Source organism: Vulpes lagopus, chromosome 5, assembly GCF_018345385.1.
Source record: "Vulpes lagopus strain Blue_001 chromosome 5, ASM1834538v1, whole genome shotgun sequence".
In the NCBI taxonomy this organism is placed as follows: Eukaryota; Metazoa; Chordata; class Mammalia; order Carnivora; family Canidae; genus Vulpes; species Vulpes lagopus.
Genome location: NC_054828.1, coordinates 40,212,561 through 40,232,335, shown reverse-complemented (window position 1 = coordinate 40,232,335; position 19,775 = coordinate 40,212,561). Strand labels below are relative to the sequence as shown.

At 33.9% G+C, this 19,775-nt stretch overlaps 1 protein-coding gene across 3 annotated transcripts in view; it reads left to right on the top strand.

Moving 5' to 3' along the window:
- Positions 1 to 19,775, top strand: part of CCDC88A (coiled-coil domain containing 88A) — a 133,356-nt gene that overhangs the window by 82,035 nt on the left and 31,546 nt on the right. For all 3 annotated transcript variants that reach the window (XM_041755671.1, XM_041755670.1, XM_041755669.1), the window contains exons 14-18: positions 6,123 to 6,260; positions 7,370 to 8,440; positions 9,831 to 9,958; positions 13,159 to 13,300; positions 16,847 to 17,011. In XM_041755671.1, coding sequence (XP_041611605.1) covers positions 6,123 to 6,260; positions 7,370 to 8,440; positions 9,831 to 9,958; positions 13,159 to 13,300; positions 16,847 to 17,011 — 1,644 coding nt within the window. The remainder of the gene's footprint in view (positions 1 to 6,122; positions 6,261 to 7,369; positions 8,441 to 9,830; positions 9,959 to 13,158; positions 13,301 to 16,846; positions 17,012 to 19,775) is intronic.

Genomic DNA, 19,775 nt, shown 5'->3' with positions numbered 1-19,775 from the left:
TGTAGATTTTGCTCACTGTATCCTTTTTGTGTCACTTCACAAGTTCTTTTGTTCCCAGTAGGTCATATTGTATCTGTAGACTTAATCAGGTTCAAATGGAGTTTTTAGTAAGAATATTGATAAGGAGTCTATTTCAGTCAGGAGGAGGTACATATTTCATTGTCTTTCTTTTTGTCATGTTAGTTGTCATGGAAAAGGTTTGTTTAGATTCTTTAATTCAACAGAGGTTGCAAAGTCCTGATTCTGTTATTGATTTGGTAGCTAGAATATTTCTGTAAGAAAAACTTTCTTTAAAAACTATTGGCTTAGAAAAACAACTGTTAGGTTGAGGAACTCTCAGGGAAAAAGCAGGATGAACCTTTGATTCTTTCCCTTTATTTACTAGTTTCCTGGTAGTGAATTGGTTCTCTCATATCCTCTGAGATAATTAATGAGTGAGTTTTTTGTTTTAGTGTCTTTATGAACTCATGGATTTAAAAATGTTTGAAATGTTTTAATCTAGCGTTTGTTTTTCTTATGTCCTACCTCTCTAAGCTGCTCCAAGCTGCTTTCTGAATCTCTATAACACAGTCTTAGTACCTCTTTTAAGCCTCTGTGCTTTTTCACATAATAGGCCTCTCTTAAACATTTCCTGTCCCAGATCTGGAAACATCCATTTCTCTGGAAAGCCCTTGTTCCTTTTAGTGGGAAATGATATTTAAGGACCTCAATTTAGGCACTATGAAACTTGAATTTTAACTAGGTTTTGGTTTAACAGAAATAATCAAACTGTGTAACAGACCAAATAATTTATTTTTGAATATCTTCCTGCATACACACATACATATACTGTAGTTAAACAGAATTGTATCATGGCAGCATACATCATATTTTTATCATGAATATCTCCCATCACATCTGCTCCCCAATATGTGCTTTCACTTTTGTTTCTGGGTCTTGAGCACAATGAACAATACTGTAATAAATGTTCTTATACATATGTCCTTATGTATTCGTTTTTATTTCTATATGTAGTTGGCCATATCTAGTTTTTTCTTTAGATTCTGAGTTTCTAGACTCAGTTATGAAAATCTCCCTAACCTTTAGACCAGTCGATTTTGACCTGTAGTATGCATCAGAGTCACCCTCAGGACTTGTTACAACATAGGTTGCTGATTTGGTAGATGGGGTAGGGGCAAAGAATTCTCATTTCTAAGAAATTCCTAGGTGATGGTCTTCCTGCTTTTTTGGAACCGTGCCTTGAGAACCACTGCCTTAGATAATGCAAATACACTCCTTGATTATCTTGCCAGATTTTTACTCTTTTAAAACTTTTTTTTTCTGTAAAAACAAAACAAAACATTTTTGCATCATCTTTAATCCATTAACCAAATGATCTTAATAAGCATTTGACAGTCACTAGTATAATGGTGGGAATGGCTTATTTAGAACTTGGAACAGTTTTATTTTGGTTGTCATTATAATTGAGTCTGGAAATTATAATTTGATTTTTGAAGATAGCTTTGAATTCTAACAAATTTTTAGTGATTCTAGCAATTTTTTTATAAATTCATTGTATGAAAGGTATCTTTTGTAAACTGAATGTTTCACTTGAATTCTATTGATGTAAGACAAAAAATGAGTTTAAATAATTGTTACCCATATATTTCAATCTTTAATGGGAGAACTGGATTCATAATTAAGCTTCCTGAACATGTTTACATTGAATTGAGTAACTGGATAAGATTTGTGACTAAATGCTTTTGAGATATTACTGGAAGATGGTTTTGCATATGTGGTTATCTTCCATTGATATTAAAATAGAAAAATTCTACTTGCTTTACTATTAAAATTCTTAGATTTCTTCACTATTGATATAAGGATTTAATTAATATTTAAACTTTAATGGAATATTTTATATAGCTAAATCTTTAGTTTCTCTTATTACCTGGTTTGAACATATTGTATAATGGAAAATCAATGGTTTGGCATAATTTAAACTGGAATTTGCTATTTTATCTTTATAACCACATATTTTATCATATCTTTATTTTATTTATTTATTTATTTATTTATTTATTTCTTGGTATTTTTTTATTGGAGTTCAATTTGCCAACATATAGTACAACACCCAGTGCTCATCCCGCCAAGTGCCCCCCTCAGTGCCCATCACCCAGTCACCCCAACCCCCTGCCCACCTCCCCTTCCACTACCCCTTGTTCATTTCCCAGAGTTAGGAGTCTCTCATGTTCTGTCACCCTTTCTGATATTTCCCACTCATATTCTCTCCTTTTCCCTATGATCCCTTTCACTATCTTTTATATTCCCCAAATGAATGAGACCATATAATGTTTGTCCTTTTCCGATTGGCTTATTTCACTCAGCATAATACCCTCCAGGTCCACCCATGTTGAAACAAATGGTGGGTATTCGTTGTTTCTAATGGCTGAGTAATATTCCATTTTGTATATTGACCACATCTTCTTTATCATTCATCTTTCGATGGACACCGAGTCTTCTTCCACAGTGTGACTATTGTGGACATTGCTGCTATAAACATTGGGGTGCAGGTGTCCTGGTGTTTCACTGCATCTATATCTTTGGGTAAATCTCCAGCAGTGCAATTGCTGGGTCGTAGGGCAGTTCTATTTTTAACTCTTTGAGGAACCTCCACACAGTTTTCCAGAGTGGCTGCACCAGTTCACATTCCCACCAACAGTGCAAGAGGGTTCCCCTTTCTCCACATCCTCTCCAACATTTGTTTCCTGTCTTGTTCATTTTCACCATTCTCACTAGTGTGAGGTGGGATCTCATTGTGGCTTTGATTTGTATTTCCCTGATGGCAAGTGATGCGGAGCATTTTCTCATGTGCTTGTTGGCCATGTCTGTGTCTTCCTCTCTGAGATTTCTGTTCATGTCTTTTGCCCATTTCATGATTGGATTGTTTGTTTCTTTGCTGTTGAGTTTAATAAGTTCTTTATAGATCTTGGATACTATCCCTTTATCTGGTATGTCATTTGCAAATATCTTCTCCCATTCTGTAGGTTGTTTTTTAGTTTTGTTGACTGTTTCCTTTGCTGTGCAGAAGCTTTTTATCTTGATGAAGTCCCAATAATTCATTTTTGCTTTTGTTTCCCTTGCCTTCATAGATGTATCTTGTAGGAGGTTGCTGTGGCCAAGTTCAAAAAGGATGTTGCCTGTGTTCTCTTCTAGGATTTTGATGGATTCTTGTCTCACATTTAGATCTTTCATCCATTTTGAGTTTATCTTTGTGTATGGTGTAAGAGAATGGTCTAGTTTCATTCTTCACGAGGCTGTCCAGTTTTCCCAGCACCATTTATTGAAGAGACTGTCCTTTTTCCAGTGGATAGTCTTTCCTGCTTTGTTAAATATTAGTTGACCATAGAATTGAGGCCCCATTTCTGGGTTCTCTGTTCTATTCCATTGATCTATGTGTCTGTTTTTGTGCCAGTACCACACTGTCTTGATGATCGCAGCTTTGTAGTACAACTTGAAATCCAGCATTGTGATGCCCCCAGCTCTGTTTTTCTTTTTTTAAATTCCCCTGACTAGGGATCCCTGGGTGGCGCAGCGGTTTGGTGCCTGCCTTTGGCCCAGGGCGTGATCCTGGAGACCCAGGATCGAATCCCACATCAGGCTCCCGGTGCATGGAGCCTGCTTCTCCCTCTGCCTATGTCTCTGCCTCCCTCTCTTTCTCTCTCTGTGACTATCATAAATAAATAAAAATTAAAAAAAAAAATTCCCCTGACTAAAAAATAAAAAATGTAAATAAAAGTAAATAAAAATAAATAAAAATAAATAAAAAATAAATAAAATTTCCCTGACTATTCAGGGTCTTTTCTGGTTCTACACAAATCTTAAGATTATTTGTTCCAACTGTGAAGAAAGTCAATGGTATTTTGATAGGGATTGCATTAAATGTGTAAGTTGCCCTGGGTAGCATTGACATTTTCAGAGTATTAATTCTTCCAATCCATGAGCATGTAATATTTTTCCATCTCTTTGTGTCTTCCTCAATTTCTTTCAGAAGTGTTCTGTAGTTTTTAGGGTATAGATCCTCTACCTCTTTGGTTAGGTTTATTCCTAGGTATCTGATGGTTTTGGGTACAATTGTAAATGGGATTGACTCCTTAATTTCTCTTTCTTCAGTCTTATTGTTTGTGTATAGAAATGCCACTGATTTCTGGGCTTTGATTTTTGTATCCTGCCACATTGCTGAATTGCTGTATGAGTTCTAACAATCTTGGGTGGAGTCTTTTGGATTTTCTTTTTTTTTTTTTTTAAGATTTTACTTATTTATTCACGAGACACACACACACACACACACACACACACACACACAGAGAGAGAGAGAGAGAGAGAGAGAGGCAGAGACACAGGCAGAAGGAGAAGCAGGCTCTATGCAGGAAGCCTCACGTGGGACTCGATTCCGGGCCTCCAGGATCACACCCTAGGCTGAAGGCGGCGCTAAACTATTGAGCCACCTGGGCTGCACTCTTTTGGGTTTTCTATGTATAGTATCGTGTTATCTGCGAAGAGGGAGAGTTTGACTTCTTCTTTGCCAATTTGAATGCCTTTTATTTCTTGTTATTGTCTGATTGCTGAGGCTAGGACTTCTAGTAATATGTTGAATAATAGTTGTGAGAGTGGACATCCCTCTCGTGTTCCTGATTTTAGGGGAAAGGCTCCCATGTTTCCCATTGAGAATGATATTTGCTGTGGGCTTTTCATAAATGGCTTTTAAGATGCTGAGGAATGTTCCCTCTATCCCTACATTCTGAAGAGTTTTGATCAGGAATGGATGCTGTGTTTTGTCAAATGCTTTATCTGCATTTATTGAGAGGATCACATGGTTCTTGTTTTTTCTCTTACTGATGCAATCTATCACGTCGATTGTTTCATGAATGTTGAACCAACCTTTCATTCCAGGGATAAATCTCACTTGGTCATGGTGAATAATCTTCTTAATGTATTGTTGGATCCTATTGGCAAGTATCTTGTTGAGAATTTTTGCATCTGTGTTCATCAGGGATATTTGTCTATAATTCTCCTTTTTGGTGGGGTCTTTGGTTTTGGAATTAAGGTGATGCTGGCCTCATAAGAGTTTGGAAGTACTCCATCCCTTTCTATCTTTCGGAACAGCTTTAGTAGAATAGGTATTGTTTCTTCTTTAAACATTTGATAGAATTCCCCTGGGAAGCCATCTGGCCCTGGACTTTTGTATCTTGGGAGGTTTTTGATGACTGCTTTAATTTCCTCCCTGGTCATTGACCTGTTCAGGTTTTCTATTTCTTCCTGTTTCAGTTTTGGTAGTTTGTGGTTTTCCAGAAATGCATCCATTTCTTCCAGATTGCCTAATTTATTGGTGTATAGCTGCTCATAATATGTTTTTAAAATCATTTCTATTTCTTTCTCTTTTTTTGGTATTTCCTCCTTTTTCATTCATGATTTTATTAATTTGAGTCTTTTTTTTTAATAAGGCTGGCTAATGGTTTATCTATTTTATTAATTCTTTCAAAGAACCAACTCTTTGGTTTAGTTTTATCTTTAAACTGTGTAATTGAAAAGAAATTTAAACCTAGACTGTAAACATTTGCTGGAAGTCAGCCTTTTTTTCTCCCTCTTTCCTTTTTATTTTAAACCTAATACCTTTGTTTCCTCATTAAACATATTACTGTTTCTCATCTTTCATTCATGCTTTTTATATTCTCTTCCTTCTTTGCTGAGATTACTAGACTGCAATTAAAATTCTACTTTATAAATCTCTTCAAAAAAAAAAAAAATAAATCTCTTCAAAGAGTCTTTAAGTAAGATTTGTACAGTTTTCTTTTACCACATAATTGTCATATATTCATTTTTATTTATCTTTGTATTTAGAGGTAGAAATGTATCCTTCAAAGATTCACATGTTAAGAAAGATAATCATGTCTGCATATTTTATACAGCTGCTAAAATTAGCATGTAATATTACTTGAATTTCTCTACACAGTTCTTAAATTTCACCATTTGAGTATTAAAACTGTGTTTAATTTTTTATTCGAAGATTATCTTTTGTTTTGACATGTTTCCACTGTTGTAAAATATTTAATGATACATTGTTTTTTTATTTAATTTTTCCCTAGGTTGAAATTCTTGAAAATGAGATTATTCAAGAAAAGCAAAGTCTTCAGAATTGTCAGAATTTAAGCAAGGATCTAATGAAGGAGAAAGCTCAGCTTGAAAAAACAATTGAAACACTTAGAGAAAATTCAGAGAGACAGGTTCATAAATTTCCTATTAAGCAATATACTTTAAAATGCATCAACAAAAATTATTTTGAAGTTTAGGCAAACAAAAATGTTCCTATGACTTGAAAGGGAAATGTTTTAGAATTGTTTACTTTTTAGAGTAACTATAGCTTTATTTCACTTTCTGTCATATGTATTTTAGGAAAGTTGAAGGGAAAGCTTAGAATTTTTTAAATGGCCAGAATGCTTAATAATTATCTGGTATAAAATTTTGCAGTACCTGTGCTTTCAAATGTCTGTGTATAGGACTGAAGATTATAAAGTTCTTGAGAGGAGTTGCGGAAGATTGCAGCTGTACTCCAGCCATACCAAAGAGGGGATGTGGTGGCAGCAACCTCTAGAATGCATTCTCATTTGCTTTCCAGTGCTTCTTTTTTAAAGTTTGTTACTTTTTTAGAAGTAAAGTGATTTATTTCATATTATCCAAGTATACTTCTCAGGCTATCTATAAGAATATAGGTTTCTATTGAGCTATAAACATGAATCTGTATTTTTACAAGGTTCTCAGGATTATTTAGCACTGACCTTTGAGAACCACAAAATTAGGCCATGCTATAAATTGGATGGATTAGTTTTCAAGTGTACCAGAAGATGTTTCCAAGTTAGAATTCTTAGGGGAATGAAAAGACATATATATATGTGTGTGTGTGTGTATGTATATGTGTATATATGTATGTATATATATATATATGTATATATATAAAATAGAGTGATATTTATTGAGAACCCACTGTGTATATGCATTGCAAAATTTATTTAAAGAAATTAAAGCTTATATTCATAAAGAGATATGTATGTACATTTCACCTGTATTCTTATTTGAATTTGAAGCATGTAACTATATGTAATCTGAAGATCACTGATTACATCTCCCCTTACCATTTCTTTACATTATGAATTTCCTAAAGATAGAACTTTAGTCACCTAGCAGTACATGTACATAGTGGTCTTTCATTATATATTTATCAGAATTAATTTATTTTATTTCCCTATTAGTTTTTAGAAAGGAAAATCCCTGTAATTTAAAATATTTAGTTTATGCTCAATTAAGGTTCTAATTTTCTCCTTTGTTTTGTGATTAGATTAAAATATTGGAACAGGAAAATGAACATCTCAATCAAACCGTGTCTTCCTTAAGACAGCGCTCCCAAATAAGTGCTGAAGCAAGGGTGAAAGATATTGAAAAAGAAAATAAAATTCTCCATGAATCTATTAAAGAAACAAGCAGCAAGTTAAGCAAGATTGAGTTTGAAAAAAGACAAATTAGAAAAGAATTGGAACATTATAAAGAAAAAGGAGAACGAGCAGAAGAACTTGAAAATGAGTTACATCATCTTGAGAAAGAAAATGAATTGTTACAGAAAAAGATAACTAATTTAAAAATTACATGTGAAAAAATTGAGGCCTTAGAACAAGAGAATTCAGAATTAGAAAGAGAAAATAGGAAATTAAAAAAAACATTGGATGGTTTTAAAAACCTTACTTTTCAGCTAGAATCCCTAGAAAAAGAGAATTCCCAACTAGATGAGGAAAACTTAGAACTGCGAAGGAATGTGGAATCTTTGAAGTGTGCAAGTATGAAAATGGCTCAGCTACAACTAGAAAATAAAGAACTGGAAAGTGAAAAAGAGCAACTTAAGAAGGGTTTGGAACTCATGAAAGCATCTTTCAAGAAGACAGAACGCTTAGAAGTTAGTTACCAGGGTTTAGATACAGAAAATCAAAGGCTACAGAAAGCTTTAGAAAACAGCAATAAAAAGATTCAACAGTTAGAGAGTGAACTACAAGATTTAGAGGTGGAAAATCAAACATTGCAGAAAAACCTAGAAGAGTTAAAGATATCTAGCAAAAGACTAGAACAGCTAGAAAAAGAAAATAAGTCATTAGAGCAAGAGACTTCTCAACTGGAAAAGGATAAGAAACAACTGGAGAAGGAAAATAAAAGACTCCGACAACAAGCAGAAATAAAAGATACCACTTTAGAAGAAAATAATGTGAAAATTGGAAATTTAGAAAAAGAAAACAAAACTCTTTTCAAAGAGATAAGTATTTATAAAGAATCCTGCGTTCGTCTGAAAGAATTAGAGAAAGAAAATAAGGAGCTTGTGAAAAGAGCAACTATTGATATAAAAACTTTGGTTACATTACGAGAGGTAAATACATTTACCTAAATTTAAGGCAAATATTTTTTATATTTTTAACTTAAGGCTTTGTTAGGTTTTATTGGAACACATCAGAAATTTGCATCATTTGTTTATGGTTCAAAGTCAAAATTTGGAATTAGAACTAGAAGCAGTTTCTAGTTTCCTACTTTTGTTAGACCAAAAAGTACATGTAAATTTTATTTTTTAAGATATTGTAGTAATAAGATTTCCATGTGGTATATCACTTATTACATTGCAATTTTATATTTTGTTTCAAAATAATACTAAAATATTTGAGTAAGACTGTTACTAAATGTTAAAGTATAATAGGAAGCATGACAGTTACTACCTATTGAATGCTACCTGTGTGCCAAGTACTGGGCTAAGGGCTTCATAAATTCTATTTATGTATATTTCTATAATTTTTACAACTAATCATCTATAGATACTATCTCCATTAGATTAGAAAGCATTAGAAACATTAAGTAACTTACTCAGGATCACATAGCTAATAAATGATAAAATTTGATTTCTGGATTCAAATCCAGATGTTTCAGACTCCAAAATGAATTTGGACCTCTAAGCCTGAGAATGCAAATCAGGTTGCTCTTAAGAGTCAACACTGAACAATTGGTAGTTGTTTGGATCTGTGTGTTGAGAAGAGTTGCGAAACTTTCAGGAGTAGTTGGCAGTAGGTCCTATGAAACATGGTGTAGATCGGAAGATAGCATGCTTGGCTCTTTTTTGCTATCCCTAAGCTATACAATATATGGTAACTTTTCAAGTTCAGTTAAAAAGTTTCTTAGCATTCTGGCAGAAAGTCATATTGGGAAGTTTGGATTTCTGCTAAAGAGGTATTGAGGGAGACCTAATTACTAGCTTTTCGGTTTTTTTCTCTGTTGTACAGTCCTACAGACATGAACGGCAGGTTCCCTGTGTCTGAACTTCTAGGGATGTCCCGTTTTTTCAGATCAGTATAGGTCTCTTCCATTGGCAGAGGGATGCTTGTGGTGGAAGAAGGATGTTGCATTCATCATATTTTCATAGGAAAAAATATGCACTAAAAGACCTAGTTCATTATTAAAAAGTTAATGGATATATATTGTTTTTCTCAGTTTTCAAACAAAGTGTTCACAAGAGTTTTTCCTTTTAGTTTTTAACACAGAAAGTTACAATAAATACTAGACAAAAAAAAAAAGGAAAACCATTTTGTTTGAACTAGGGTTGTTTTGTTGCTTAACTACTTCTTGTTGATGAAGGAAAAATTCAACAACGTTTTTGTTCTTCCTGGTTTGAATTATTTGTATTCCTGGATAGTGGTAGTTATAGTCTTGGCTGAATTTCTTAGATGTTCATGATCATGACATTTACATGAGTTTTGCATTCCTTTTAAAATAAGGATTTGGTGAGTGAGAAACTGAAAACTCAACAAATGAATAATGATCTTGAAAAATTAACTCATGAGCTGGAGAAGATAGGGTTAAATAAAGAGCGACTCTTACATGATGAGCAAAGTACTGATGACAGGTGAGTATTAAGTTTCTTTGGCAACAGTTGAAATTATTGTTATTTTTTTGCTCAAACATTGTTTCCTGTACTACCTACAGAATATGTATTTCACCCTGTTTCTGGTTCCTTTCTTCTTATAGAAGTTCTATAAGAAAAAAAAGTAAAAATTCTGATTAATAAAACCTAATATTGATATAAGAGAAAAATGCTAAAATGTTACCATAAATAGTTACACAATGGGAAAACAGGATGCCACCCAGGTAGCAGAAGACCAGAGGCTATAATTACGAATGAAAATAGAATGAGACACTATCAACAAACAAACCCCTCTCTCTCAAAATATAGTTTTTATTTGAATCATGTGATTAAATGCCTCAGTTCTTTCATTTATTTTGTGTGCTAAAAGTGGACTTAAAGAGAGGTGGAGAAATACACTGAGGAAATATATAAAGGAAAATATACTGAGATAGTTAAGGTATAAAAATAATTGGAAAATAAGGCTTGACAAACAGAAGAAAAAATTATATACCCTTTAATGTTGAGAATGTTCAATACAAACTTAAAAATTTTTATTTTCTCATGGTAATTTATAGTCTATCAGACAGATTTTCAAGTAGTCGACTGTTTAGCATCCAGTCAGCCATGTGATTCCAGCTAGACTGGAAGTATGTATTGTTAAAAATATTGTTTTGTGTAAACTAGACATTAATTCATTAGAATTTTTGTAATATAATTTATATCTTGTTATCTACCCACTATTAATGTTCTATTATTTATGTTCTATATTAAATATATATAGGAAAATTAATGCTGATTATATGGGCTGTGTTTATGTTATTTTAAAAATATTCAAAGTTAAGAATAGATTGATACTCAAAGATTAGTTCTCTAATAATAAATAGAAGTAACTTGAGGCATTCATTCTGGAAATGAATTCAGGTACCCATAATTGGGTTAATCATACAGCTATTTCATGGGAAACTTTTTTTTTAGTTAAATAGATAGTTAAGGGCCAATTTAGTTGACTACATCTTAATATAGTCACTAAATATACATCATTTCTTTATTCACACAGATTTATTACCTGTCCTATGTAAGACCTTTAGTAGAAGGAGGGAAGACTAGTATACCATTAGCTACCCTAACTGACCCTTTTAGAACACAGCTGTAGATGGGTCCTTCATATTGTATGATTCCTCTTCCCAAGCCTTAATTTAAACAACTTGTCATTGTTAATTGAGCTCTTATCATCTGCTGATCATCAAGCATCAAAGGAATGATAATGCTTCATTCAGTTGAACCTTAAGGAATGACTGAAATTTGCAAGGTGGAAATAGTGAAGGACATTCTGTGGAAATAAAGCACAAAGATGTGCTGAGTAATTCCTAGAATAACATGAAAGCTGGATCAGAAAAAGGGCAGGGTGCCTGGGTAGCTCAGCCAGGTAACCATCTGACTCTTGATTTTGGCTCAAGTCATGATCTGAGCCCTGGGTCTGGTTCCAAGCTCAGTGGCGAGTCTGCTTGACTGCTTGAGATCCTCTCTTCCTCTACCCCTCCTTCCCCCCTTCAAATAAATAAATCTTAAAAAAAAGAAAAGAAAAAGGGCAGATTGGAGGCACAGAGACCAGTTAGGAAGCTATTGAAATAATCTAGGCAAGATGTGATGCATTCATTAATCTACACATTTATGTGCATAATGAAAGCATTTGAAATGGAACTTAGGGTATATATGAACTAAAAAATTTTTAAGAAATGGAATTGAGACCATGATCAAATTTGGTAGATCAGGAAAAGAACTGTCTTAGGCCACTAAAGCAGCTTTTTTCTCAACCATTAAGTTAGCCTTAGTGTCACAAAGAAAAGCTCACAGAAATAAATTCCATTTCCTCCATCTTGGAATTTAAGTATATCTCCATCTGTCTTTACCTCCAATTTCAGATGGTGTCCCTAATCATTAGTTTGACCTTTTCATCTTTCTCATTGATGTCATTTTCTCTGACCCTTTTAAGATACAATTAAGTTATTCTTGCCCTCAAGGAATAGATAGTCTAAATTGTGGTTTTGCATAAATGAGTAGATAAAATGCAATGAAGTAAATTTGGTGGTAGAGTTAGAGACAGAGTGCTAAGCAGTCACTCTTGTCTTTCTCTTTTAACAGCTCTTTTCCTGTGTCTTCTCTTTTAATATAGTTTCCTTAGGATTATATTCTTAGGCTTCTTAATCATTTATTCTGAATGCTGTGCATTGCCATCCATCATCTTACCTGATAGCCACATTATTCTCTACTTAGTAGACATTTCTATCTAGTCTAGAACCAACTCAGGCGTCACATTCAACATATCCAAAGTTAGATTCACTTAAATGCTTTAAAAATATCTATTGACTCAAGCCACAATACCAAAATGAGTGAGATTTGTTTTCTATTCTCAATGAACTTAAATACTGATTGAGCAGAAAATATATGTATATACAAATTAATTACAGTAAAAGGCAGAATGCGATAACATTTCTCAGAAATGTACTTTAAGCTTTTATTTGGTTTAGTCATTAAGGTTCTCACGTATAAGAATTAATCATAATCCCTAGTTTGTGATTGACTCTCAAACTGTATTCATGCACTCTCCTTTTTGTAAAAAATGTTTAATTACAAATAATATTATTTATGAACCCACCATTCAAAAAGATAACTAAAATATTGGCATTCACATCTGCCCCTTTCTACTCTTGTTACCAGTATCCTGTGTCTTTAGTATATAATTTCCTTTTTAAAATATTCTTCAACCACTCTGTGCCTTGAAGATAAAATCTTCACTGAGTTTTAAGCTTAACTATATTTATGTCCTTGCATAAATATTTTAACACATTAATATCATAAATAATAATATAGCCTATCTACTTCCTTTTCTTATAGATTCTATCCTTATAAAATTAAAAAGAATATTTGAGGACTTATATCTTCCAGATGCCTGGTTTAATTTTTTCGCTTTGACAGCCTAGGCTATAATGTAGAGCTCTGTTCACCAGTGATTTTTGTTTTTTATGACCAGGAATAGTTTAAAGAGGGGAGAGGGGTGATAGGATCATTTAATTTGCCTCTTTAAAAAAAAGACTCTTTCATAAGATCTCCTTATGGCATCGGTGTCTGTGGTCATAATGATCTTTAAAATAATTTTCAGACCTCCAGTGATGAACTGTGTTATTTTTGTACTTGGATAGTAGGTACAAACTTTTGGAATCAAAATTAGAATCCACTCTAAAGAAGTCCCTTGAAATAAAAGAAGAAAAAATTGCTGCTTTAGAAGCTCGATTAGAAGAATCCACAAATTATAACCAGCAGTTGCGTCAAGAACTTAAAACAGTAAGTGACTTCCTTAGAAAGAATTTTAAGGGCAGCCTGGGTGGCTCAGTGGTTTAGCGCCACCTTCAGCCCAGGATGTGATGATCCTGGAGACCTGGGATTGAGTACCACATTGGGCTCCTTGCATGGAGTCTGCTTCTCCCTCTGCCTGTATCTCTGCCTGTCTCTCTCTGTGTCTCTCATGAATAAATAAATAAAATCTTTAAAAGAAAAAAAAGGGGGAAGATTTTTAATTGTCAAATATTTGGACAGAAAAGTGTAAAGTAAGAAAACATAAAAGCAACATGATTAATATTCTATTTCATCCATTTTCTTAAATCTGAGAGTAATAGATCTTGGTCATTAATTTATGACATGTTTATGCACTGTAATTTATTCAATTCTATTTCATTTGCATATGTCCCCCATGTAGTTAGAGACATACCAGTATTGTGGGAGTGGGATGGGGAAGAGGCAATCTTATTCTATTTAGAAAAGCTCCCAATGTGATATTGACACTTCACTCTGATACTTCACTTTTCCTGTTAAAAATCCAGCTAAAAGTTTAATAGGCAAAGATGTGTGTATGAGGATGCCAAGTAGAGGTAAATAGTATGTGTGGTATATGAAAGAACTTGATCTCATAAATTTGAGATTTTCTCCTAGATTCTCTTTCTTGTGATATTTGAAATTATTCTATGAAATAAGCAAGGCAGGACTAACTGTCTGTTTTCCCTTACATAAATAAATTGAAATCAAAGGTGCTTGCCTGTTCCCTAAGGTTAGATAGGTAGAAACATATTCTGGTGTTTTTTCCATTTTATCATCTCTGTAGTACCACCAGGAGTGGTTTTACAATCAACTGAACATTCAGATTGACAAATTACTGTGGGCCACATTTAGAACTATTTGATTCAGAACACTGTTGGAAATACAAGTACTAGCAGGGCACTGTCATGGGGATCTTATAGTTGTCTGAAAGTCATATTCCCACCAGATGACAGTTCAAGCGCAAGAAAATGAAATACACATTGAGTGTGCAGGAGCTGCCTTGTCTTTGAGCCTTAATACTTCATAGTAGTCATTATCTCTTGCAAAAACTCTGAAGGCATAAATATAAGATCTCCACAATGGATACACCAGTTTTAAGAGTTGCCACACTTACAGAAGTTTAAATATATGGCTTTCTACTAAGTATTCATAGTTCTTGCAGTCCAAATATAATTTACCAGTCAGGTTATTTTTCTCAATCTTGCCTGGTAACACAGAACATTCCATTTTTTTCAGGTTTCTAAGGACGCAGTTACCAAAGATGAATTTCTTGTGCAGAATAAAGAAAAATGTTTTGTTCCCCATTTGCCCACATCACATTTTTGGTATTTGTACGATGAAACATATTATTACAGAAGGAATTCCAGAATTTTGCTTAGTTAACATAAAGGATTATCAAAAAATAAAGTAAAATTTGGTGCTAGATTTAATTAATCTGCAGTATCTAGGTTGCAAAGAAAGTCACCTTCATGAAGCTTTTCAGCCATTTTGCGTATGGTTGGTATATATGCATTTCAAGTCTAGGGGGGCAGAGATTTAAAATTTCATCAGTTTCCCACTTCCAGCCATTTTGGTGTGGCTATTGGACTAGCTACCTGCCATAAACAAGAAATTAGGCTGCCATAAGGCTAAAATTAGACTGTGCTAACTTTTAATACTGTATGTGAAGAAGTATATCACTTGAAGACTATGAAAGTTAATTATGAATTGAAGGCCTGAAGTAATTGCTTTAATAATGTGACAAAAAAGGTATAGCTAATATGCCAGCAAAGGATATAAAGTAGAATTATAAAAAATACGGAAAAAAAAAGGAAAGTAACAAGGAACAAAGTACAGATTGGACATATAGCAAAGTGACGGTTTTAAAACAAACCAGATCAATAATCACATTAAATATAAAAAGTCTAAGGGATCCATGGGTGGCTCAGCGGTTTAGCTCCTGCCTTCGGCCCAGGGCATGATCCTGGGGTCCCGGGATCGAGTCCTGCATTGGGCTCCCTGCATGGAGCCTGACTTCTCCCTCTGCCTGTGTCTTGGTGCCTCTCTCTCTCTCTCTCTCTCTCTCTCTCTCCCTCCCTCCCTCCCTCCCTCCCCCCCCCCCGCCCCGTCTCTCATTAATAAATAAATAAAATCATTAAAAAATATATAAAAGGTCTAAACATCTCAGTTGAGAGGCTGAGATTACTGAATTAGATTAAAAGGCAAGACCCACATATATGCTGTCTCTAAGAAACCTCCATGGAAAATATGTCATTTTTTATGTGAACATAAATTAGAGATTCTGATTAAGGATACATAAGTAATGGAACCATTTTTGAAACTTAGTTGTAAGAACAAAGAGCTAAAAATAAGCTTTGAGTTTTATTCTGAGCTCCCCTTCTTAATAATGACATATGTCTATAGGTTTTGTAAGCCTAGAGAAAAGATCCCATGAGAAATTAATGTAAGGTAGGAGACTAGAAATTATGTCACTCATCATCTCTTATTAGGATATTAAAAGTAAAACAAAAAAAAACAAAACAAAACAAAAAAACTGGAAAATTAGGATCCCAGAACACCTATTAGATCACTCAGCCAGGCTTTAAATCGGTTTGGGCTTCTTTTTTCTTGAGTCTCATGTCATTTTCTAATTCGGTACTAGCAGAATTTATTGTTGAGTCATAGGCTTTCTTAACATTTGCTTTAGATGTTGAATTATCTTAGACATTTTGCCTTAATATAAAGTTTGAGTTTTAATTTGGAGATTTATGATAAATATATCCTAGGGTAAACTAATGATTCAAGTATAATAATAGCTTAATTTGAAGAGTGTATTAAGTTAATCAGTAATTTTGATAATGTAAGATGACCAAGTTGTTAGTTTTGAGTTGACTCTCATAAAGTAGGATTTGGTTGTAATCACACCAGAAAACCTTGTATAAGGTAAATCCTTGGATTGCTCACTTTTTATAAAATAAGTTACAGTAATTATATGTGGATTAGGATCTGACTAAAGAAGTCATCAATTTATCTGTTACTATAGCTCATTCTGGGCAACATGTCCTTCTTAAAAGGGCAGACATACATAGATACTTCTTCAACTTCCGGTATCTTTTTAGAAGGAATCATTCCATATGTCAAATCTTCATTTGTCCTTTACATGGAGATCTCTGAATTCTCTAAATCCAGCTATTGATAGGTCAAAAAATAATGGTTAATATTTAGCAACATGTCTATGTCCACTTAATTGATTCTTAAGTTATATTTCATCATAAACAACAGGATCTGAAATTACAGAATATATTACTAGAGTAATATGGCACATAAGCAGAGTATATTTAATATTTTCTAGGAGCGAAGGATTTGCAGTTTACAAAGCATAAATTGTGATCATGATAGTAATGATATGTATTATTTATCACATTTCTAAATAAAGTGCCTCTCACATTCACCAGACCATTGTAGAGTTGAATTGTGAGAGGTGATATCTTGGTGAATGTTTTTCTCCCACTTAAAATATTTTAAATAAAATTTTAGGTGAAGAAGAATTACGAAGCTCTCAAACAGAGACAAGATGAAGAAAGGATGGTACAGAGCTCTCCTCCAACTTCGGGTGAAGATAATAAATGGGAGCGAGAAAGTCAAGAAACAACTAGAGAGCTTCTGAAAGTTAAAGACAGATTAATTGAAGTAGAAAGAAATGTAAGTATTTTTAAATTTTTAGTAGGAATAAGGGTTTTTTTTTTGAAGTAAAGTATCATTATATATATAACTAAAAAAGTTTATCTAATCTTATTTTATACTTTCTTGACTGATTTATAATAAGAGTGAAAAAAATAATAAGAGTGAAAAACTAATAACTTAATATACTTTTCTCTGTTACCCTCATATAAGTCAATTCTGTTATGAAAATGTAACCCAAGCCCACCTACTTCTGTCCCATCGTTACTGCTACTGCTCTAGTCTGGGGTACCATTATTTCTCCTCTGGATTATTAGACTAGCGTCCTGGCTGGTTAGGAAGCTTCTACTCCTGGCCCAATCTAACCCATTCTTATTACAGTAGTCAGTTAATTTTTAAAACATAATCCTAGTCATGTCACTTTTTTACTTAAAATCTTCAATGTCTTCCCCTTCCAATTAGAATAAAATCCAAATTTTTCAGTGTTCTGTAAGATCATTCCTGACTTTGCCCAATATTGTTGGCCTATGCCATACCACTCTTCTATCCCTTCTGTTTATTAATCTCTAGATATTATTACTATCTGTTATACCTAGAAAACCCAAATAATGCCTGGCATATAATAACTAAATTAACTGTAGTCATATTGGCCTTTTTTGTTTGTTCCTATTTCCAGGCATTTATGTTTGCATCCTGTACCTGGAACACATGGCTGGCTTCCCTCAGCATTCAGGCCTCATTTCACATTATCTCCTGCAAGAGGTCTTTCCTGACCCTTCCCCCAGTAAAGGAGCTATTCTCAATCTAAACCGTTCACTGTCACACCCCTGCCTTCTTTTGAGAAGCAAAAGCAGTTCTTCATAGCAGTTCTCACTAATGAAATTACATTATTTTATTTGCTGGTTTTCTACTAGAAAAAAGCTATTTGACAGTAGAAAAGCTTGTCTTTTTTTTTTTTTTTTTCTTACCACTGTGCCTTCAGTATGTAGAATTAAGCCTGGTAGATAGAAGACACAGTAAATGAATTTGCTGAATATTTGCTGAGAAATATTTGCCAACAAACAGTAATCAAACTAACTCATCAAACATTTATCTTTTAAAGATCCTTTAAAGGGATCCCTGGGTGGCGCAGCGGTTTGGCGCCTGCCTTTGGCCCAGGGCGCGATCCTGGAGACCCGGGATCGAATCCCACATCGGGCTCCCGGTGCATGGAGCCTGCTTCTCCCTCTGCCTGTGTCTCTGCCTCTCTCTCTCTCTCTCTTTGACTATCATAAATAAATAAAAATTAAAAAAAAAAAAAAATAAAGATTGTTTAAAGATCCTTTAAAGATGAATTAGCTTAAGGAAATCACCCTTTAAAGATGAATTAGGTTAAGGAATTTATATGCTAACAAGTAAAATAGTTGTGGTGGTTGTTATTATGTTTTAATGTAACATGAATTGAGAACTGTAAGCCATAATGCCAAAAATTAATCTCCTGCACTATATTCCTACTTTCTCATCCAGAAGTAATCACTATAATCATATTTCTTTAGGGGTGCCTGGGTGACTTAGTTAAGCATCTGACTCTTGAACTCAGCTCAGGTCTTGATCTCAGGGTCGTGAATTCAGACACCATGTTGGCTCTGTGCTGGGCTTGGGGCCTACTTATATTAAAAAAACAAATTAGTATATTTCTTTTCTCTTTTCTTCCAAGATTTAAATCTCAGTTAGTTAACATATAGTGTAATATTAGCTTGAGTTGTAGGATTTAGTGATTCATCACTTACATGCAACACACCCAGTGCTCATCACAAGTGCCCTCAATACCTATCACCCATTTGACCCATCCCTTCACCCACCACCCCTCCAGTAACCCTCAATTGCTCTCTATAACAGTGGGCTTTCTGGTTTGCTTCTTTTTTTACCCCCTGTATTCATCTGTTATGTTTCTTAAATTCCACATATGAGTAAAATCATATGGTATTTGTCTTTCTCTGACTTATTTCGCTTAGCATGATACTGTCTTGCTCCATTCATGTTGTTGCAAATGTCAAGATTTCATTCATTTTTTATGGCTGAATAATACTCCATTGTATACTTACATACCACAACTTCTTTTTTCATCATTTGATAGCTCATTCCATAATTTGGCTATTGTGGTTAATGCTACTGTAAATATTGGGATGCATGTATCCCTTCGAATCTGTATTTTTGTATCCTTTAGGTAAATACCTACTATTGCAATTGGTGGATTGTAGGGTACTTCTATCTTTAACTTTTTGAGGAACCTCTATACCGTTTTCCAGAGTGGCTGCACCAGTTTGCATCCCCACCAGCAGTGTACAATGGTTCCCCTTTCTCCACATCCTCACCAACACCTGTTGTTTTCTGTGTTGTTAATCTTAGCCATTCTGACAGGTGTGAGATACCATCATCAGGGAAATAATGAGTAATGTTGAGCATTTTTTCATGTGTCTGTTAATCATCTGTATGTCTAGGAGTATATTTCTTTATGAATTTACATCTGTGGAATCATGCTGTATAATACTCTTATTTGCTTGTTTCAATTATGTTATCTTAGAGAACTCTGTATTTTAGGTGGTTATGGATCATTCCATTTTGTTTAGTGACCCCATATTATTCCATAGTGTAGATGTTACCATAATTTATTTAAATAAATCCCAATTGATGGGCATTTAGGTTATTTTCAGATTTTGCTGCAATGTAAATCCATGTGTAATATGTTCATAGAGTAGTAAGTTCCTACAGTGGATTTGATAGGCCAAAGAGTATATACGTATAT